This window comes from Notechis scutatus, chromosome 6 (assembly GCF_049901735.1).
Source record: "Notechis scutatus isolate UNSWTSFEM ecotype Mainland chromosome 6, rNotScu1.2, whole genome shotgun sequence".
NCBI lineage: Eukaryota > Metazoa > Chordata > Lepidosauria > Squamata > Elapidae > Notechis > Notechis scutatus.
Genome location: NC_142014.1, coordinates 6,072,102 through 6,095,585, shown reverse-complemented (window position 1 = coordinate 6,095,585; position 23,484 = coordinate 6,072,102). Strand labels below are relative to the sequence as shown.

Below are 23,484 nucleotides of genomic sequence, written 5' to 3'. Positions count from 1 at the left end.
ATACAGATAGTCCTTGGTTTATGACCACAATTTGGACTTGAAATTGTTGCACTTGATTTCATAGTCTTTTTTTTACCATCATTATTAAGCAAATCCATCTTCATCTATTGATTTTGCTTGTTGGAAGCCCCCTGGAAAAGTCAGAAATGGAGATCACATATCTCCAAGATGCTGCAACAGTTATAAACATATGCTGATTGCCAAGGGCCCAAATTCTGATCATGTGACTACTGGGACAAATATGAGGCATGTTCTTAAGTTGCTTTCTTCAGCACCACTGTAACTTTGAACAGTCATTAAATGAATGATTGTAATTTCAATTCACTTGAATAAATATGGAATCCAGCGTAACATATGTCACATCCACATGCACAGTACTCCTGTCTTCTTGAAACAAACTCTTTTTAGGGAAAACCTAATCAAACATTATTCCATTTAATAAATAATTTCAAAATAGGAAAGGGCCATATATAATTAAAATGCTATCTTACAAAAGATGGATTCATCCTTGCACAGATGTCAGTTTTTAGATGGGTTTATCACTAAGCAAGCTTCACATATGAGGGGCTATGTTTTGATCCCTGGCATCCTCAGGTAGAAATGAACCTGTCTGCAGGATGGATTAGCTAGTCTAATTTAGAACAAGCCACATTTGTGTATATATGTTCTTTCAGATACTTTACCTAGTGGAATTGCAAAAGGCATACTTGTCAGAATTTATTTTGCTTCTCCAAGTGAGGAGAACAAAGAATGTTCAGGGTTTTTTTGTGTTTTAAATACTAGAAATATAATCCATTTACAATTCCCAACTTCCCTTATCCCTTAAATTCATCTTGGATCATGGCCACCTCCATGTATAATTCTTGAACTCTTGTATAATGTCTGGTTTAATGCTCAAACAGATGGAAATTGCATATCTCTGCTCCTGAAGAATGCCAGAAATTCTCAGAACAATCTCATCAAACAAGATTAGGCATGATACATTTTTTGTGATCCTCTCATTAATTTCTATTAATCTGGAAGCACCCATATGACTTTAGCAGATATTGCATTTGACTAAGTGCAGCAAGAAAAATTAGACCACCTTGTAGAAACCCAAAACCAAAAGTAAAAAAACCAAACTGAAACCTAGATTTTATTGTTCACAAACACTGGAAATATAGATGCAGATTATAATGGCATCTTGTAGACTTTGTGTTATAAAAATTTTCTTAAGAATATGATATATAAATATGGGTATTGATGTGCTTGTCAGCTCACCGTGTTGAAATAATTGTACAAAAACAATAAGCACATCTGCTGCATTATTGTCTTTCTAATTAAATTCAGCAGTTGAATGAATAAATTCATTAGCAACAAGCCTGCTTTATTATCTCATTAATATAGCTAGCTAGTACAAGAGATTAGTTGAAGAACTTGACAACAATACCCTAAACAAGGGACAAAAAGGAATGCATTACAAAGAAATAAACAGCCAAGAAAACAAATCAGTATAATGAGAAGAATGTCCCAAAGATGCATTTTCAGGAGGCAGCTGGACTTGTTTTTATTTTGAAGACATTTCATTCTCATCCAAGAATCTGGTTCCTGCAGTCTGCAATTTTTCTCTGGAAATCCATTCCTACTCCCACACCATTCAAAGGGTGTTCATCCCAAATTGTATAGCTAAAAGTCTGTAGAGATTCTCAGTCATCCAGGTCATGGTTGCCTCCTGAAAAGCACCTTTGGGGCAACCATGACCTAGATGACTGAGAATCTCTACAGACAATGAGAAGGATGTTTTCCAGTAATTCTGAAACTCATATATTAAAAAGATGTGTATAACAAAAAAAAAGAGGGGGAAATGGTTTCTCTAGTATTTATCTGACCAAAAAAAAATATGCTTTATCGTACCAAATATATTAAAAAAGAAGAAATAATGTCGGTCAAATTGCTACCAAGAGTTGAGGGGATGGAATAAAGATCAGATGATTTCTATGATCATTTTAATGAGATTGGCTTTATTACATTTCCATGATCCTGAAAAGGCCACCATTATGAAATTAGAATCCCTTCGAATTCTCCATCTGTTTTCTAAGTTTACAAAATTCCAAATATACATTCTATAAAGCAAATATTTTTAAGATCTGATTATTTTTACATTATAATGATAGCACGTAATACTTATAACTTAAGTTAACTTAAGAGAATAGAACTAGAGAATACATTAATATGACTAAGCAACTATGTGCAGCATTTATTGGAGAAATATGCTAACATGGTGGGACTATATTTGCCTTATCTTTGCCTCTGGAAACATGTAAATTCTCAGTATCAGAGATTTTTGTGTGGCTTCTAGAATCTCTTCCTATCACAAATGTCAAAAATTGGTGGAAGTTTCTCTAATTTTTGAGAAGAAAAATACTCCCCCCAACCACATGTAGGCTTAACAGTTTCAAAAAAAAAACAAAAAACAACTCGGCATATTCCCAATAAATCCCAAAAGATCATTTATCAATCTAATGTGTGCCAAGATTCACTAACTCTATACATCAACCTATCCACTGCTATCCAGACAACCTAAATCTGTGTTAGATTTGATTATGGGACAACAAGACAACAACTATGCTGTTTTATTGATATTTATAAAAAAGACAACTAAATTTATGTTAAATCCAATTATGTTGATTCCTGATAAGTACTGCCCGTTTCCTGTGTCTATTTATAATAAGGTAATGGAAAGGGACCTGAGACAAAGTGCAGAGATTTAGATATGGCAATTGTGCTTTCCACTGTACTTCAATTCTAGGGATTTTCCTAAATATTTGCCATTTTATTTATTTATTTATTTATTTATTTGATTTGCCAATTGTTTACAAGATAATAAGTATAAATGTATACATAGTTGTGAATACATGAAATGGGTACATATAAGAAAAATAAAAGAATAAGAGAAACAATAGGACAGGGACGGTAGGCACGTTGGTGCGCTTTATGCACGCCCCTACAGGCCTCTTAGGAAAGGGGTGAGGTCAATAGTAGACAGTCTAAGGTTAAAGTTTTTGGGGTTTGGGGAAGAAACTACAGAGTCGGGTAGAGTATTCCAGACATTGACCACTCTATTGCTGAAGTCGTATTTCCTGCAATCAAGTTTGGTGCGGTTTACTTTGAGTTTGTATCTATTGTGTGCTCTTGTGTTGTTATGGTTGAAGCTGAAGTATTCATTGACAGGTAGGACATTGCAATGTATGATTTTATATACCATGCTTAAGTCAGACCGAAGACGGCGTAATTCAAGGTTTTCAAGTTCTAGAATTTCAAGTCTGGTGGCATAAGGTATTCTACAACGAGTAGAGGAGTGGAGAACTCTTCTTGTGAAATATTTCTGGACTTTCTCAATTGTGCTAATATCAGATACGTAGTGTGGGTTCCAGACTGATGAACTGTATTCGAGTATTGGTCTAGCAAATGTTTTGTATGCTCTGGTTAGTAGTGTGATATTACCAGAGAAAAAGCTACGTAGGATTAGGTTAACAACTCTTAATGCCTTTTTGGCTATGTAGTTGCAGTGGGCTCTAGCACTTAGATCATTAGAGGTGAGTATTCCAAGGTCCTTTACAGAGCTTGAGTCATCAACAAGATCTTGACTATTCAGCTTGTATTTTATTTTCTGATTTTTTTTGCCAATATGTAAGACAGAGCATTTATTTGTTGAGATTTGAAGTTGCCATTTGTTTGACCACTCTGATACATAGTCAAGATCTTTTTGTAGGGTAATTTTATGGCAGAACAACATGGTTCTATTAACCTGTTAGCATTTTGAGTAGTAGACATATGGCCTAATTACAGTTCTATCAGCTTAAAATAACTTTTCCTGCATTACCTTTAACTTGCTTGTGTCAGGTATGTGTAAGTATATATGAATGAACGAATGAAACATATATATTATTTGACAACATGGAATGGCTCCAAAAATTCTGGTGATTTGTCATCTTTGACTATGGATGAGGTTGTGCACCTAAAGACTGAACTAGTGTTCAATTTGGGGATTCTCCTGGGCTCATGGCTCCTGCTTGAGTAAGTGACAATCATAATTAAGAGAGGCCTTTAAGAGATCTGTCTGTGAGTCTATTGCACCCTTTCCTGGAACAGAAGGTCTTATACATGGTCACTCATTCCTTAGTCACCTCCTAGTTGGATTATTGCAATGTGCTGTATGTGGAGTTGCTCTTGAAGATCACTCAAGAGTTACAACTGATATAGAATGTGGCAGTGCATACCATATTGGGGTGCCATAGGTTTGCTCATATTACACTTTTATTGCATGAGTTATATTAGCTCCTAGGTCCTTCTGGATACAATTCAAGATGCTGGTTACAGTATTACCTTTAAAGCCCTACAAAACACAGTACCTGGTTATTTGCTGGACTGCAAATAACAATATCTCCTTGTCCTATTAGATCAGATACGGTGGGCTTGCTCATCTGAAATTTTGCCATTTGGTGGGAGATTGGTAGTGTAATTTTTCTGTGGCTGTCCCTACTTTTTTCCCACTGGTGATTTGATAGGTCCTTACTCTTCTAGCCTTTTAGAAGGCTGTTAAGACCTGGCTCTTTTGCTGGGAGGGCGGAGCTGCCGTCGCAGCAGGAAGACAGGGATTTGGGAGCACCCCGAAAGAACCGTTGATATCCCTGATGCTGGACGGTCCTTTTGGACCTAAACCATCCTGGAGAGACAGTAACAGAGGGGGACACACCCTGTCCCTGACATCGCAAAGTCCCTGGTTGATCCAGGAGAAGCTTCCTGAACAGAGGAAAGCGGCCATTAAGGCTGCTGGAAAGCTGGGACAGCTCCGGAACGAAAGGGAAAGTAGAAGGAAAGTGTGTCGGAACTGGGTGAGATTTTAAACAAAATCATTAAGGATTAAAGAGCAACCTAGGGGGAAAAGAAACTTTAAGAATATTGAAGACAGAAGAGAAAATTAGCGACGGGAAAGTATGTTTATAACTGTCAGATTTAATTAGGGCTATTTTATTATGTGTTTTAACAGAAAGATCAATTTTTTCTCTTTAACTGGACTGGACTAATAATTTGGAAAAGACAAAACCCTAATTTTAATTTTAAATCCTGGACTATTTTTCCCTTTATTTTGCTATTTAGTAACCTATAACTTTAAAAGTGAAACCTTTTTAAAAAAAACCTTTTTGGATACAGTATAACAAAGGAGTGAAAGCAAAGCAATAATGACACCTAGAGATTACAGAAAAATTGGAAAAATTTAAGAACTGTTTTTTGACAGTAGGTTGTTTAGAACCATAAGGAAGATTTAGATCCAAAAGCAGAGTGCTGAAAGATTGTTGAAACAGGTGCTGTGCTGGTAATCTAAATAGCTGGAGATAGAAGAAGAGAAAGACTACTGTGACCTTGGACTATGTTTTGACTTGGCTTTTTGGATACAATATGGTGGCTTAGATTTGCTTTGTGACTGCTATTTAAAATAATTGCTGGCTATTTTATTTTGTTTTATTTTTTACTGCTGGTACCTTTTTTGGGCCTCTTACTATTTCATCTTTGCTTACAGCCGCTTGCTTCCTTTTTCTTTTTGGCTAGCCTTCTATTTGGAATATTTTAATTTTTCCTATTTTTATTTTTTATTATTGGACTATTACAAGTGGATTATTTTTGAAACCCACTCTTTTTTAATTTGTTTCTTTTTTACTGTTGCCTCTTTGTGGATTTAATATTTTTGATTCCTCTATTTTTATATTTTTTTTAAAAAGGGAAAAAAATTTATCTTTTATTTTTTTTCTTCATTTTTGTTTTTTTATATGGAAAGCTTGTTCCCTTTATAATTGGATTAAGGTAAAGAAGGACCCGAAGAAAGCAGAATTTGGATTAATTGGTAGATATTCTTTGCTTGGAATGATATTAATTTGAGATGAGGAAAATAGCTGCAACAGTATCTTCCATTCCCACTTCCTCCTCCCTAAGGCCAGCTGGTCAGAGATCAATACAAGCTATGTTACAACAGGAAAAGGAAAAAGAGAAAGAGAAAAGAAAAGGAGTTTCCAATGCAGGAGTTAAGAAAAATGATGCAAGCAATACAAGCAATACAAGAACAATGAAAGCGTGTTGAAGAGAAAGTTGAAAATATACAACAGATGATGATGAAGAAAGAATGCAAAAGATGGAAGAAAGGGGAGACCGGACAGAGAAAAAAGTTGGAGAAATAGACAACAGATTGACGGTAGTGGAGCAAGATAAGGGAAAGGGAATGATTGTCCTAGAGATGGATAAAGCTGATTTTTACCTAAGATTTCAAAATGTGGAGGAAGAAAAAGGAGAAAATCTTGCAGAAATAATGACAAAAATGCTGGCAGAAGCCATGGATATATCCAAAGAAAAAATGATGGATGGAATCGATGAAGTATTTCAAGTGTATACTAGATATGCTATGAGACACAACTACCCAGAGAAGTACATGTGAGATTCACTAAGAAAACAATTAAAAAGAAATATTACAGAAACCAAGAGATGATCCATTGAAATACAAAGTTCTGAAACAGGTACCGAGAAGTGAGAGATTTGAGAAGAGAGTATCAATTCTTGACAAAGATCCTAATTAAAAAAGGAGTGAATTATAGATGGTTGATCCCAGAAAGTTTGATGCTTATTTGGCAAGAACAAAGACACAGACTGGACTCAATAGAGAAAGTAGAGTTATTTTACGATGAATGCTTCAAAGGAAAAGAAGAAGAGAGAACAAGAGAGGAGGACATAATCAAATTTCAAGAGGAAATGGCTTAAGAAAGGGACAAAGAGAAAAGAGAAGAAAGAATATGAGAAGAAGGAGCAATAGATGGTAGGCTGGAACCAAAAGAGGCAAGCGAACAAAGAACAATGAGAGCAATAAATCCTACATATAAAGTGTAAATAATGAATGAAGAAAAGAAGCTTATATCAATAAAGAATAAATGGATTAAATTCAGCCATCAAAAGAAAAAAGACTTTTCATAAGTTAGAAAAACTAAAATCAGATATAATTTGTCTACAAGAAGTATATATTTAAAAAAAACATGTTCAACTCTTGGACTATCCTAGAATTGGGAATTTATATGCTTCATTGGCACAACAAAATAAAAGAGGTATAGTCTTATATATTAAGAATACAATAAAAGCTAAATTAATTTTTACAGATGAAGAAGGGAGAATATTGATGGTGGAAATAATAGTTAATAAACAGCAAATACTTTTAATAGCAATATATGCACCAAATGAGAGACAAGAAGAGTTTTATAAAAAAATACACAAGAAAATAACAGAATTGGAATTCTATATGCATTCTAGGAGACTTTAATGCTATTATAGATGTAGAGTTGGACTACAAAACACAGAAGATAAATAAAAAAAATAGAAAGACATTACCAAAATCATTTTTAAGATGGCAGCGGAACTAGGTATTTGAGACATAGGTATTTGACACCCACCCCTCCCTCTCACTCCTTGCCTGGCCTGAGAAGGGAAGTATGGGCGATGGAGATTTGCTCCATATTCCAGAGCGGAAGTGAAGCTTCATCTCTTGCTGGGTCTTGCGGGCATTTCTTCCGGCCCTTTTTGGTGCTGCGAACTCGGAGATGCACAACTTTCTCTCTACCCCCAAACACTGGCTGGCCCAGCCGAGTGAGATGAGAGAGAGAGAGAGAGAGAGAGAGAGAGAGAGAGAGGTGAGAGAGAGAAAGAGAGAGAGGTGAGAGAGAGATAAGAGCTGAGAAAGATATTGAAAGAGAGAGGTGAGAGAAAGAGAGGTGAGAGAGATGAGAGAGACAGAGAAAGAGATGAAAAAGAGATACTGAGAGAAAGAGATCAGAGAGAGATGAGAGATGAGAAAAGATACTGACAGAGAGAGGTGAGAGAAAGATAAGATGCTGAAAGATATCAGAAAGAGAGGTGAGAGAAAGAGATAAGATACTGAAAGATATCAGAAAGAGAGGTGAGGGAGGTGAGAGATGAGAGAAAAGAAATGAAAGATGAGAAAGAGAGAGAGAGAGAAAGAGAGAGATGAGAGATCCCGGTATTTTGTTTTCTGTGGAAAATGGGTCCAAATGGCTGAGGTTGCAGAAACAGGCGGCCAAGCTAAGTGCCTGAAGAACCCCATCCCATCACTGGGAGTCCAGATGCTTCAGCCAGCGGTGCGCTGGATTCATATTAGTGGTCCCTGAGGTAGATCGGGAAAATTTAAAATTATGAATTTAGTGGTCCCTGAGGTACGAAAGGTTGGGGCCCCCTGTATTAGATAACTCCTGATACATTCATTAGCTAAGACTTAGGAATAGGGATGGCTAGAGACCAATAGAATAATTGTTAGATCATTACTAAGATGTTTATTAGATGATATTTCTTATATATCTCACTTTATCCTGCCTTCTGCTTTAGTGAAATTATATAAAGCTTTCTTAACTCTATTGTTCAGGGTTCCTTGGCATTTCTGGCTGAGACCCCTTTTCTGGAGTGCTTCAATAAAGGGAAACAAAACCTGCATCCCTTGTCTGGTGTTCTTCATTGGCTTTGGCACCAAGGTCAGACCCGAACTGGGAACAACACTAGAATTTCTCAGCAGCCATGCATTATATTCTTTACTTTCATAAGTGGGTATCTTTTAAACGTTACTTTCCAGATTTTTCAAAATGTCCTAAATTATATAAGAGAGAATCACTTCCTCAAAACACACACACACACAGAGGCCGAAGTTAGAATAAGAAAATATTGTGTTTTAGCATGACAAATCCTATTCTCATTTGAAGCAACACAGATCCCCTTTAATTCTAGGTCAGTGAAACTTTGAATACAGCCAACTATTTTATTGGCATTTCAGTCTGGAGAGGCTTTCTTTGTAGTGGCAATTCTGGCAGCTTAGCTTTTTAGTTTCAGTACTCACAAGACTAGCCCCTACTTTATTAGGAAATAAGATTGGTAGAAACATTAAATCTGGCATTTATTTAGGGAGGCTTTAGCATAATTTAGGAAGCACAAAAGGGTCTCTATAACACAATAACCATTTTAGAAGCAGCAAAATACCATTGCTTTGATATATGATATATATCAAATATATCATTTGATATATTTGATATATATGAACTACACAGCTCGATCAGGGCAAAGCAATAGACACAATCTACATAGACTTCTGTAAAGCCTTTGATTCAGTGGTACATGACAAACTACTCCTAAAACTAAAATCTTATGGTATCTCTGGACACCTGCATAACTGGATAGAAGCATTCCTGTCAAACAGGCAACAAATGGTCAAAATTGCGAGCGTCCTATCAAATTCTGCACCTGTCAACAGTGGTGTCCCCCAAGGCAGTGTTCTAGGACCAACTCTCTTCATACTCTACATAAATGACCTCTGTGATCATATTAAGAGCAACTGCGTTCTCTTCGCTGATGATGTAAAGCTATTCAACACCACAGACAATACTACTACCCTCCAAAAAGAACTTGACTATGTATCAGAATGGTCAAACAAATGGCAACTTCAAATCTCAACAAATAAATGCTCTGTCTTACATATTGGCAAAAAAATATATGAGAAAATAAAATACAGGATGAATAGTCAAGACCTTGTTGATGATCCAAACTCTGTCAAGGATCTTGGAGTACTCATCTCTAATGATCTAAGTGCTAGAGCCCACTGTAACTACATAGCCAAAAAGGCGTTAAGAGTTGTTAACCTAATCTTACATAGCTTTTTCTCTAGTAATATTACACTACTAACTAGAGCATACAAAACATTTGCTAGACCAATACTAGAATACAGCTCATCAGTCTGGAACCCACATTACGTATCTGATATTAACACAGTTGAGAAAGTCCAGAAATATTTCACAAGAGTTCTCTTCTCCTCTACTCGTTGCAGAATACCTTATGCCACCAGACTTGAAATTCTAGACCTAGAAAACCTAGAACTATGCCGCCTTTGGTCCGATCTAAGTATAGTATATAAAATCATACATTGCAATGTCCTATCTGTCAATGAATACTTCAGCTTCAACCATGGCAATACAAGAGCAAACAATAGACACAAACTCGAGGTTAATCGCACCAAACTTGGTTGCAGGAAATATGACTTCGGCAACAGAGTGATCAATGTCTGGAATACTCTACCAAACTCTGTGGTTTCTTCCCTAAACCCCAAAAACTTTAACCTTAGACTTTCTACTATTGACCTCATCCCTTTCCTAAGAGGTCTGTAGGGGGCGTGCATAAGAGCACCAACGTGCCTACCGTCCCTGTCCTATTGTTTCTTTTATTTTTCTTATATGTATCCATAACTATGTTTTTACTTATACCTATTATCTTGCAAGCAATTGACAAACCTAATAAAATAAAAATAAAAAATACTGTTCATGGGAAACAGCTGTGAAGATATTAGAAGAAAGTTACAGAAGTTGAAGGAAGCAGCGACTCTCCCAGTCAGCCAGCTTGTAGAAAGTGCTTATAAAGTATTTGTGAATAGGGATAAAGAGGAAATTGTACATGCAAGACAAAATACTGTGTTTTTGGCACAGGCTTTGCAAGGCAAAGGTAGGACCAGTATTTTTCCCAGAAGAGGAGCCCTAGGAGAGAGAGGAATGAGAGGGTTAGGAAGGCTAAGAGGTAACTTGTTTTCTCCTTGGGATTCAAAATCTGTCAAGGGCAGCAACAGCTTACTTCCCAACGTATTGAAGCGGTCTACAGAATTCTACCTCCTAAAACTCGCCATCAACTCAGAGTATTTTGGGGGATGGCAGGATTTTGTCATGTTTGAATCCCAAATTTTCTTTTATCCAAACCTCTTTATGAGGCCACAAAAGCAGAGGACAGAGATTCTTGTAAGTGGACCTCTCGGTGTGATCATGGATTTCATCAACTTAAACTAGCCTTAATGTCCACACCGGCTTGCCAAACTTAGATAAACTGCTTTACCTTTCAGTAGACAAAAAAGGGGATCACAACTGGCATTTTAACTCAGAAATTAGGCAGGTAGGAGCATCCTGTGGCATATTTTTCTAAACGATTACATCATGTTGCTCTTGGATGGCCAGCCTGTTAGAAGGGTGCTGATGCTACGGTACTAATTGTTGAGTCAGAGAAGCTCACTTTTGGAAAGGACTTAGAAGCGAGAGTGACACGCGCAGTTAAAGAGCTTTTACAGATTAAAAGCAGCCATCGGCTCACCACCAACTGTTTAGCAAAATATCAAGCTATTTTTTTCTTCCTCTACAAATGTCAGACTTGTGACTGTTAATCAGCTTAATTCAGCTTCTTTGATACATCTAGATGATTTATCTGATGATTTTCCTCATGACATGATTGTTTGCAAGTTCTTGATGCAATCTACTCCAGTAGACCAGATTTGACAGATTTACAAAATGCTGAATTGGAACCGTTTATTGATGGCAGCCGTTATGTTTTGGATGGCCAGCGAAGAGCTGGGTATGATGTTATCACTCTTTGTAATGTTTTGAGCAGGAAGCATTGCCTATTAATACATCTGCTCAAAAGACAGAACTTGTTGCTTTAAAAAATGTTTTGAAATTGGCAAAAGGGAAAACGGCAATATTTTCTTGGATAGCAAATATGTTTTGATGTTGTACATTCCCATGGAGCCCTATGGCGGGAAAAAGGTTTAATTACAGCCAAAGGTAGTCAGATTAAATATAGTGAAGAAATATTGCAGATTTTAGATGTCATCTGGGACTCTAAAAATGTTGCTGTTGTTTATGTTAGGGGCCATTCAAAGGAGGACACCAAGTATGCTAAAGTAGGAGTTGGCAACCTGCGGCTCTGTAGCCGCATGTGGCTCTTTCGGCCCTCTGCTGTGGCTCCCTGTCAGCTGATCCCACCACTGACTGGCCCCACCCCTCCCCTCTCAGCCACTCCTCGCCTGGCCTGAGAAGGTAAGGGTGACGGCGGGGGATGGAAACTCGCTCCAGATTCCAGAAGGGGAGTGAAGCGCCCCTCTACTTGCCTTTGCGGGGCAACAGCATTCCGCCTTCGTTGTGGTACATTTGTGCTCAACGCAGCTCTTGCCTCCCGCCACTTCATGCTTGGAGCTGTAAGCCACTTTGGGCTCAGAGCTGTTGCCGCCCCCATGGCCTGCCCGCTGCTCTTGCAGCATCTTGCACAGCACAGTGAAATTTAACACGCTTCACAATGGGGGAGACGGGATCCCCTCCTCCTCCTGGAGCCCATTACAATGCAGAGCCACAATGCAACCCTGCTCCACTCGCCCCTGGCAACAGCAGTGGCGGCAGAGACAGAGAGAGACAGAGAGTGAGAGATAGACAGACAGACACACACAGAGAGATGGAAAGAGACAGACACAGAGATAAACAGAGAGATAGAAAGGTGAATAATACACCCGAGGCCTGGTGTGGCAAAAGGCGACTGGGAGGGGAGGATGAGACGTGGCTGGGCACGGTAAATGATTTAGCAACCAGTTCTCTGCCCTAATGACCGGCTGGTTTTTCCCCCCCAAGATGGCAGCGCGCATAGGCGCTGCGGTTTTGAGTTCCTGGTGTTATAATGGAGTGAGTGGGCAAAAACTAATCTATACCCACAGGGAGTTACTAAAGATTGGATTTTCTAGTCAACTAGATATTACCAGCGACTTCCAGCAGTCTCATAATATATCAAGAGATGTAATAAGAGTGTCTCCATGGATCATTGTTGGGCCTGGGAGGCAGCATCAACAGCAAAGAGAGAGGAAGCAGAAGCGGGGATGCAGAGCTGGTTTGCTAGCTCGGTTACGGAAGCAGCCTCACAGACCAGCATTACCAAGTATTTTTCTAACCAATGCTAGATCCTTTGCCAACAAAACTGATGAACTTGAGTCATGGATGGCGGCGCATAAGTTCATTCGCAACTGCTGTGTGATGATTATCACGGAGACCTGGCTTCATCCACTTGTACCAGATGCGTCAGTGGAGAACAGCTTTGACAGAAATGGCAACTCCGATAAAAGCAAAGGTGGAGGACTTTGTATTTACACACATGACTGGTATACTAACAGCTGAGTTAGTTAAACACACTGTTCTCCGGATGTAGAATTCTTAACTGTCAGACTTTTAATGGACTTTTTTTCACCATGATCATCAATTGAGTTGGAAGGATGATTTTCTTGATAATATGTCTTCCAACCTTGCTGTCAATTTGAAATTGAAAGATTGTTGGGTGTGTACTAAAATGCCAGTTCATCCAATGGAGGGTGTTCCTTTGTTAGGAGCCCCTTTAACATTTAATGACAATACTTTCTTTGATGCATATTATTTTTCACGTTTTTCACTCTACTGAGTGACTCATAAAGACATAAATGTATGGATGATGTTATATTTATTGCATATCTTGCATGTCTCATGTGAAAGCAATTTTTGTGGGGAATATGACACACTGTAATTGGATATTTAATGTCTCTGCTGCACTGAAAACCAAACAAACTCCGAAGGATGGTTGGTTTTGGATGTGTGGGACCTCTGCTTATAAAGCACTGCCTCCTAAATGGTATGGTACTTCTATTTGGAGGGTTTTGATTCTAGCGATCCTTCTTGTCAGAATATTCATGAATTGGCAGAGGCATGGTAACAAAGTCAGCCAATGAGGACTGTTTGGAAATTGAAACTAGAAGGAGCCTGTATTAAGGCTCTGTATTAAGCTCTGAAGCTGCAAACTATTCTCTGCTGTTCTCTCCTTTGCTTGTGTTTTGCCTGTAACTGCTACCACGTTGGAAGAATCTGCTGTTGGCATTGTAAATTTACTTCATGTGTTATTATGTATATATAAAGATGTTAATGAATCCTACTGAATCAGTTATGTGTGTGCTTTCTGGTTTTCATTTTCTGCAACAAACTCTGAATACTTCATTTTTAAGAGGGAATCACAACTCCGCTTCTCGCATTAAGCGAAATATACATAACCCTCTTACTAAATGGAAGTCCCCTTCCATTCTGTACTGTGTTGTCTTTTGCCAGGTTTAAGGGATATAAACCAAAGATCGGGGTTCCCTCTTTGAATGGCAGGAGTCACTTTTGTCTGAATATTCTGATAAATTATAATAAAATGATCTTCCTGTCTCGGTTTGTCTCATTGGAAAATATGCATGCCGACGCACGAGACTGAACAAGCCCTATTTGGCCTTCCGTATTCATGATCAGGAACAGCGAAGGGTGGTTAGTTTCTACTCAAGGACTCATTTCAAACACTTTTAATGGCTGTTCTTCCTCCCCAAAATGCCACGCTGCCCTTTAATAACATAAAAAAAAACACCATTGGAAACCCGATTCCTTCGCTTTCTATTAAGGGGCCATTTTTATGGAGTTACATCGACATTGAAGGACTTCTCGCTGCTACGCGGGAAAGGATTTTTTTTTTTTTAAGCCTTTAAACCCAGTCCTCCAACTTTGCCCAGCGTTTCATTTTTGAGCTTCTAAACCAGGGGTGTCCAACCTTGGTAACGTTAAGCCTGGAGGACTTCAGACTTCCCCAGCCAGCTTTGCTGGGGGAGTTGAAGTCCTCCAGGCTTAACGTTACCAAGGTTGGACACCCCTGTTCTAAACAGAGTCCCCGGGAATCTTTTGACACTTCGAGGCACGCGCGCCACCTCTTCTTCCCCCCGGAACGTGGGAAAAGCGCCGGGAAGAAGAATATCCAACTTACCCTTCTTCCTCCCCTCCACCGCCAAGTCCCGCGAACAAGCCATCCCGCCAGGTCGTAAATGTACACAAGTAGGTACAGCAATTTCTCCCCCAAAGCGCCGCCTTTCCAAGGCTTGGATTGGCACCTATAACCAATAGGAAGCGGTAAGGCGCGTCTCCTTTTTCCTAACCCTTCCTCCTTCCCTGGCACAAAGCACGTCGGGAGCCAGGCGTCTTTTTGGTTTACCAAGCGGGCTCCGCGAAGAAGAAGAGCTGCCAAGAAAGACAGGCGTGTCTTTCGGAGGGGTGGCTGGTGAGCAAAAAAAATACTCCGTTTCCCAGCATGCAGCGGGCTCCCTGAAGGTTCGGTGGGGGCGGAGACAGAGCTCGCTGTGTTGTCTCTTGTCCCAGAGCTCGAGCTGGTTTAGTCAATCAGAACAATGGCTTCGCCGCTGAAGGCTGTGCAGAGCAGCTGAAGCTGCGCGCAAAAGCAACCGCGGCTGTATTGGGGCTGGCAACGTTGGGCGAGGAGGAGGAGGAGGAGGAGGAGGAGGGAGTTTGGCAACGGCAAGCAGCTCCTGCTGCTGTTTTTTTTTTTTTTGAGCTGGAGAGGATCTGCAGCTGTTTCTGGTATTGTTTGCAAAAAGAGGACCCAAAGGCGCACTCCTGAGCATGTGGATTCCTACAGAGCGCGAGAAATACGGAGTCGGTGAGTGACATCTCCCTTTGGCACTTGGTGCCTCCCTCTCCTCCTTTTTTTTTTTTGCCATCTCCGAGGCTGTTCTGTGTGTGGGTCTCGGGAAATAGATCAGAGAGGAATTTCCGTTCGTGCACTCTTTACCTTTTGCTCCCGCAACGGGTTCCTAGCTTTCGAGAGAAAGAGCCTGTAACTGGTTTCGTCATCGATCTCTCTCGCAGTTTCCCCTTCTTGCTTTTTGCCTTCCCCCCGTCCCCGAAGTGTCGTTTGGACAGGTTTTGGGTTTTAAAAATGTAGAATAAAGAAAAAGGAGGAGGGATAATGTATTCAATTGCAGTCGTGGTTATTATTTGTCGTGGGGGGAAGACTAATGCCTTTTTGGAATATACTGTATTGGAAAGATGCTTTTTAACCGGTTGTCCGATTGAACCGCCTCTTTCAAAGGCGGATTGTAGGTCCCTTCAGTCCACGTCCAGAAAAAGCGGTCTAAGCAACGTCGCGATGCTTTTAAAAATATTTGGTTGTCGAGTGTCTTTACAACTTGAAACTGTCACCTCCTTTGTAAATCGTGAACAGCACCAACGGACGGTTGAATGTAGTGTGTGTTTAGTTTGAAATCGGATAGTAACCTACTTCTAATGCTGGTGATGTTTTTGTTCTGCTTTTCGGAATACAAAAAGTGTTTGGTTACACAAGAAAATAGACTGGGTATTGTCAAGGAAGATACAGGGCAGAGCAGAAGAAAAGCTATTTCCATCTTCTCTACAAAAGGTGAACAACAAAGAAAATTAGATGTTGACTGATGACTGGAATTTCACATCCTTCTCTGTTCACCTATCTGCTTGAATCCTTAAAACCACTTACTCCTTTTATTCTTTCTCTATTTGATAACTTTGGAAACTGTCAAAAAATAATAATACAATCATGTAACTAAGCTTTTTTAAAGCTGGGTGTCTGGGATAACACTTTCTACCATGCACTTTTTATCCAGACAAAAAACATCAAGAGCATCAGCATAAGTTTTAATCCATAAACTGGTTTTTTTGCTAGATTAATTTTCTATTTCTGGCTTGGAGCTGGAAATGCAGATACTTTTCAACTGATAAGCAAAGTAATGAACCCCAAGACTATTTGCATGGAAGTAATCCTTACTAGCAAATTGAAGCTTCTTGATAAACACATACAGGATTGAATTACAGCAGGGGTGTCAAACTCAATTTCATTGAGGACTGCATCAGGATTGGGTTTGATCTCAGGAGGCCAGAGTGGGCATGGCCAGTCTGGATTGGAATGTGTTCTAAGACATCTCTGCAGACTTGGATGAACTCACAGACACTGTAACATATGTCAGTTTTTGTGAAGACCTAAATGTGCCAACCAGAAACCTGAGAATATACAGTAACAATAAACCTTGGTTCACAGCTAAACTTAAACAGCTACGTTGTTCCCAAGAGGAAGTAGACCGAAAAGGTGATAGAATACTGTACAATCAAGCCAGAAATGTATTAACAAGGGAGATCAGAGCAGCGAAAAGAAGGTACTCTGAAAAGTTAAGGAATCAGTTCTCAACAAATGAACCAGCAAACACGTGGAAAACTAAAAAAATATCACCGGTTACAGCAAACCTCCTTCTCATGCTGAAGGAAGTCAACAACTGGCAGATGACCTGAATGTGTTTTTACTGTAGGTTTGAGAGAAAACTACTGCCACCCATCTCCACAATCCCCATCTTAGACACACCAACAACAGCCATGCCTCCCACAACCTACCCCATCCCATTGGGCCCACCACCTCTGGTGATCACAGAAAATGAGGTGCAAGGTCTATTTCACAGACAAAAGCCAGGAAAAGCACCAGGCCCAGACAAGATAACTCCTTCTTGCTTAAAAGCTTGTGCTGATCAACTGGCCTCCATCTTCACCTGCATCTTTAATAAATCACCAGAGTTGTGCTATGTTCCTTCTTGGTTCAAATGCTATACTATCATCCCAGTGCTGAAGAAACCTTCCATCAAGGAACTGAATGATTTCAGACAGGTTGCTCTAACGTCTGTGTTTATGAAACCTTTGAAAAGCTACTGCTTGCCTACCTGAAAACCATCATGGATCCACTGTTAGACTCCTTGCAGTTTGCCTATTGAGCAAATAGATCTACAGATGATGCTGTTAATACAGGTGAAACTCGAAAAATTAGAATATCATGAAAAAGTTCATTTATTTCAGTAATGCAACTTAAAAAGTGAAAGTAATATATGAGATAGACTCATTACATGCAAAGCAAGATAGTTCAAGCCGTGATGTGTCATAATTGAGATGATTATGGCTTACAGCTCATGAAAACCCCAAATCCCCAATCTCAGAAAATTAGAATATTGTGAAAAGGTTCAATATTCTAGGCTCAAAGTGTCCCACTCTAATCAGCTAATTAAGCCATAACACCTGCAAAGGGTTCCTGAGCCTTTAAATGGTCTCTCAGTCAGGTTAAGTAGGAAGCACAATCATGGGAAAGACTACTGACCTGACAGTTTTGCAGAAAACCATCATTGACACCCTCCATAAGGAGGGAAAGCCTCAAAAGGTAATTGCAAAAGAAGTTAGATGTTCCCAAGGTGCTGTATCAAAGCACATTAATAGAAAGTTATGTGGAAGGGAAAAGTGTGGAAGAAAAAGGTGCACAAGGAGCAGGGATGACCGCGGCCTGGAGAGGATTGTCAGGAAAAGGCCATTCAAAAGTGTTGGGGACTTTCACAAGGAGTGGACTGAGGCTGGAGTCAGTGCATCAAGAGCCACCGCACACAGATGGATCCCGGACATGAGCTTCAAATGTCGTATTCCTCTTGTCAAGCTGCTCCTGAACAACAAACAACGTCAGAAGCATCTTACCTGGGCTAAAGAAAAACAGAACTGGTCTGTTGCTCAGTGGTCCAAAGTCCTCTTTTCTGATGAGAGCAACTTTTGCATCTCATTTGGAAACCAAGGACCCAGAGTCTGGAGGAAGAATGGAGAGCACACACTGCAAGATGCTTGAAGTCCAGTGTGAAATTTGCACAGTCTGTGTTGATTTGGGGAGCCATGTCATCTGCTGGTGTTGGTCCACTGTGCTTCATTAAGTCCAGGGTCAACGCAGCCATCTACCAGGAGATTTTGAAGCACTTCATGCTTCCTTCCGGAGACAGGCTTTATGGGGATGCTGACTTCATTTTCCAGCACACTGCCAAAAGCACCAAAACCTGGTTCAGTGACCATGGGATTACTGTGCTTGATTGGCCAGCAAACTCGCCTGACCTGAACCCCATAGAGAATCTATGGGGCATTGCCAAGAGAAAGATGAGAGACATGAGACCGAACAATGCAGAAGAGCTGAAGGCCGCTATTCAAGCATCCTGGTATTCCATAACACCTCAGCAGTGCCACAGGCTGATAGCTTCCATGCCACGCCGCATTGAGGCAGTAATTGCTGCAAAAGGGGCCCAAACCAAGTACTGAGTACATATGCATGCTTCTACTTTTCAGAGGTCCAATATTGTTCTATGTACAATCCTTGTTTTATTGATTGCATGTAATATTCTAATTTCTGAGATTATGGATTTGGGGTTTTCATGAGCTGTAAGCCATAATCATCACAATTATGACAAATCATTGCTTGAACTATCTTGCTTTGCATGTAATGAGTTTCTCATATATTAGGTTCACCTTTTAAGTTGCATTACTGAAATAAATGAACTTTTGCACAATAGTCTAATTTTTCGAGTTTCACCTGTATGACTCTGCACTACATCCTACAACACCATGAATCTCCAAAGATCTATGCAACGGTCCTCTTTGTAGACTTCAGCTCAGCATTCAATACCATCCTTCCTAACAAACAGGAAGCAGCAGGTGAAGGCTAGGCAAAATCACATCAAATACCTATCCAATTAGCACAGGAACTCCTCAGGGCTGTACTCTCTCCTCTCTATATACCAATGTCTGCATCTCAAAAGATCCCTCTGTTAAAATACGGGGGAAGTTTGCAGATGATACAATAGTGACTGGTCTCATATGAGACAACAATGAATCTGCATACAGACGGGAGGTTGAACAACTAGCCTTGTGGTGCAACCAGAACAATCTTGAACTAAATACACTCAAAACTGTAGAAAGACTTTAGGTAGTAGACTTTAGGAGAAACCCTCCTATACAACCACATTTTACAATATTAGACAACACAGTATCAACAGTAGAGACCTTCAAGTTTCTAGGTTCGATCATATCTCAAGACTTAAAATGGACATCTAATATCAAAAATGTCATCAAAAAAGCACAACAAAGAATGTTCTTTCTGTGACATCTCAAAAAGCTCAAACTGCCCAAGGAGCTGCTGATTCAATTCTACAGAGGAATTATTGAGTCTGTCATCTGCATATCCATAACGGTCTGATTTGACTCTGCAACCAAACAAGACACAGACTTCAATGGATAATTAGAACTGCAGAAAAAACAATTGCTACAACCTGCCTTCCATTGAGGATTTGTATATTGCATAAGTCAAAAAGAGGGCTGTGAAAATATTTACAGACCCCTCACATCCAGGACATAAACTGTTTTCAACTCCTTCCCTCAAAACGACACTATAGGACACTGCACACCAGAACAATGAGACATAAGGATAATTTTTTCCTGAATGGTATCACTCTGCTAAACAACTAATTCCCACAACACTGTCAAACTACTTAGTAAAAATTGTATTACTATTATTCTTCTCATCCTTCCTATTACCTATCTCTTCCCACTTATGATTATAACTGTGTTCCTTGTATCTTTACAATTTATATTGTTTTACTTGTTTCCTAGTATGATTTGATTGTTTATTAGTTTATTACCTATGACTATCATTAAGTGTTGTATCTTATGATTCTTGATTAATGTATTTTTCCCTTTATGTACACTGAGACCATATGCACCAAAGACAAATTCCTTGTGTGTCCAATCACACTTGGCCAATAAAGAATTCTGTTCTAACAATGAAGCATGATGGGGGCAGCATCATGCTGTGAGGGTGTTTTTCAACAGCAGAGACTGAGAAACTGGTCAGGGTTGAGGGAAAGCTGAATGAAGCAAAGTACAGGGATATCCTCAATGAAAACTTGTTCTACAGCGCTCAGGACTACAGACTGGGAAGAAGGTTAACTTTCCAACATGACAACAATCCTAAGCACACAGTCAAGACAACACAGGATTGGCTTAGGGACAATTCTGTGAATGTCCTAGTGTGGCCCAGACAGAGCCCTGACTTGAACGCTATAGAATATCTCTGGAGGGACCTAAAAATGGCTGTCCACTGAAGGTCGCCATTCATTCTGAGAGGATTTGCAAGTAAGTCTGGCAGAAAATCTCCCAATCCAGGTATGCAAAGCTTGTCACATCATACCCCAAAAGACTAATTACTGCCAAAGGTGGTTCAACAAAGCACTGACTGAAGGTCTGAATACTTATGCCAATGTGATATTTCAGTTTTTTTCTTTTTAATACCTTTACAGATGTTTCTAAAATTCTGTTTTCACTTTGTCATTATGGGGTACTGAGTGTAGACTAATGAGGGAAAAAAAAGAATTACAATAACTGTAGAATAGTTGTAGTGTTGACTCAGTGTTATTTTGAGGAGATTGCTTGTACACTTGCTAGAAGACCCTTTAGAAAATCATTCAATAACACAATCACTGAAGTGGGTTTCATCTTCAAATTGGTTGTGGAACCTAAGTCAGGTGTCTGCAACCTATGGCTCTGGAGTTGCATGCGGCTCTTTGGGCCCCCTGCTGTGACTCCCTGTCCCATCAGTGACTGGCCCCACCCCTTGCCCTCCCTCGCCTGGCCTTAGAACGGAAGGGCGATGGTGGGGGATGGAGAAGCAGCTGGGGCTGATTCTCTGGCGCCTCACTCCCCTGCAGGCAGGGAAGAATGAGGCAAGGATTTTCGTGCATGCGCAGTAAAAAATGGTTTTTAGCCCGTAGGAGCGGCGGAGAGGGGCGGGGCCAGGCAGGGGTCAGTTTTTCCGGTTCTTAGAACTACCAGTGACATTAACAACCGGTTCTATAGAACCGGTGAGAACCGGTAGAATCCCACCCCTGCTTCAAATCCCAGAATGCTCCAGCTGGCTGGAGCATTCTGGGAGTTGAAATTCACAAGTCTTAAAGTTGCCAAGTTTGGGGACCCCTGTTGTAAATGATCTTCCAGCTCAAAAACTCCCAACAGCTTTTATTTCTACCCAGAGATTTGGCAGGGAAGAGAGAGAGAAAAAAGGAAACTTCCACTTGTAAATCAACTTTCCTAAGCCTGAGGGCTATTTCTTCCCCCCTTTAAGAGTGTTATACGACTACTATGTCCCCCAAATTTCAGTGCACAGCCTTTGGAATTGAGATTCTGCCAGTGTCTTTCTTCCCCCTTGGAACTGAACCCAGATGGACATTTCTTTCAACAGGGGTAACAGTTGCAAACTCTAACTTTCTACACATTTCTCTTCAAACTATTAAGTTTGAAGTCTCTTATTTTAGGTTTCCTCACATACTAAAACTAAGCTGAAAAATTATTTTGAATCTTTAGTAATAGTTCACCAAAAAAGCTAACTTGGCATCTACTTTATGTGTTCTGAGTGAAAAAGATCTTTTCAGTGAAGATCTTTTTTTTATTCTTGGAACCCTTTTCTGAATATTTGCTTGAGTCATGTTGTGAGTGTTAAGTAGTTTTATTTTTCCTATCTTTAACTTTGGCTTTGTGGGAAGAATCTGATTCAGTTCCAAGCTGGGAGAAAGTCACTAGAAATATGGAGGCTGATTGATGAACAGAACCACCAAGCCAGAGATGGTATTCAGCAGGTTCTGACCAGTTCTGGAGAACTAGTAGCGGAAATTTTGAGTAGTTCGGAGAACCTGCAAATACCACCTCTGACTGGCCCCGCCCCCATCTATTCTCTGCCTCCTGAGTCCCAGCGAATCAGCTGGGTCTTCTTTTGTTGCCCTACACAGGAGAATGGAGCTGGAAAGCAGGTTAGTGGGGTGGGGAGGGAATGTAGATTTTGCAGTATCCTTCCCCGGTCACGCCCACCAAGCCACGCCCACAGAACCGATAGTAAAAAAAATTAATCCCATCACTGCACCAAGCACATGGTTCTGGACAAAATGGAGTTGAGAAAAAGGGCTTTTTATACCTTTTTTGAGCTTTGCACTTGAGCTTCCTGTTCCTGTGCAAGAACATGTATTTTATTGGCTGTTGACAGATTCCTATTGGGTAATGTTGAGGTTATATAGGGGTCATAGCAGGCAAAAGAGGAAATGCAAATCCTAGGTGTTTGTCTGAGCTTCCAAGTTTGGTTGAAGTTTGGACTGCTCTGGGGGGTGATGCAATTCCTATTGTGTCTTAATAGCTTTTGTCCTGTTTTGTCTCTTGGGTGAGGGTATTTGCTTATGAATAGAGCTATCTAGATACTTGTCTTCTTTCAACAAGCACTTTAGCTCTTAAGTGCTGACATCTGCTGTGGGCTATTAAGAAAAGGTGGGAGCTGCTTTCTGCCTCTAAAAACATGTTTCTCCATTTCTCATTTAGAGAAATATAATATTCTGCCTTTTTAATATTTCCCAAAATATTTTTCCCCCTGGGAGGGGGGAGATTCCCACAATATACCCCCTTTTTGCCATAATATGTGTGCATGACACACACATTTTTTCTGGCAAAAGATTAAAAATTGATCAGACTGTAGATGCAAAAGGGGAAACATTGATAGAGGTATCAGAAAAGTATCCCTTCAGTGGCTCCCAAAAGGAAAGCTTTCAACCCATGAAGGTCTAGCAGCCAGGGCAAAAGTTCTGGAAAGAAATTTACAGGATCCAATTTTCTGTGTCAATTATTTTCAGATGTTTAATGTCACTTTCTGTGAGCTTCCAGTCAGGTTTGAAGCAAGCACAACCCCAAAATTCTTCACAGCCATGGTTTTGCTTTAACCACAGGCTGCCCATTTCCAAGGGTTGCTTCCTGAACCTGCCCTAGTTCCGAGTTTATTTTTTTCCAAAACAAAAAGAAATAATAAAGCTTTTTTCGGTGTACAACATAATTCCGGATCACCACTTTTATATGCAAATATGACAATAATTATCTATTCATTTTC

The 23,484-nt window shown here is 39.9% G+C and overlaps 2 protein-coding genes across 4 annotated transcripts in view; one reads left to right on the top strand and one right to left on the bottom strand.

Annotated features, from left to right (window-relative positions):
• The window catches only part of ZNF277 (zinc finger protein 277), a 61,640-nt gene extending 46,547 nt beyond the window's left edge, over positions 1 to 15,093 (bottom strand). Inside the window, exon 1 of the mRNA XM_087969282.1 lies at positions 14,674 to 15,093. Within this exon, the coding sequence (XP_087825408.1) occupies positions 14,674 to 14,716 (43 nt within the window). The 5' untranslated portion in view covers positions 14,717 to 15,093. The remainder of the gene's footprint in view (positions 1 to 14,673) is intronic.
• DOCK4 (dedicator of cytokinesis 4) overlaps positions 14,793 to 23,484 on the top strand; it is a 368,535-nt gene continuing 359,843 nt past the window's right edge. For 2 of the 3 annotated variants that reach the window (XM_087969279.1, XM_087969278.1), the window contains exon 1: positions 14,793 to 15,360. In XM_087969279.1, the coding sequence (XP_087825405.1) occupies positions 15,324 to 15,360 (37 nt within the window). In that variant the 5' untranslated portion in view covers positions 14,793 to 15,323. The remainder of the gene's footprint in view (positions 15,361 to 23,484) is intronic. The other variant, XM_087969280.1, reaches the window with a different exon arrangement.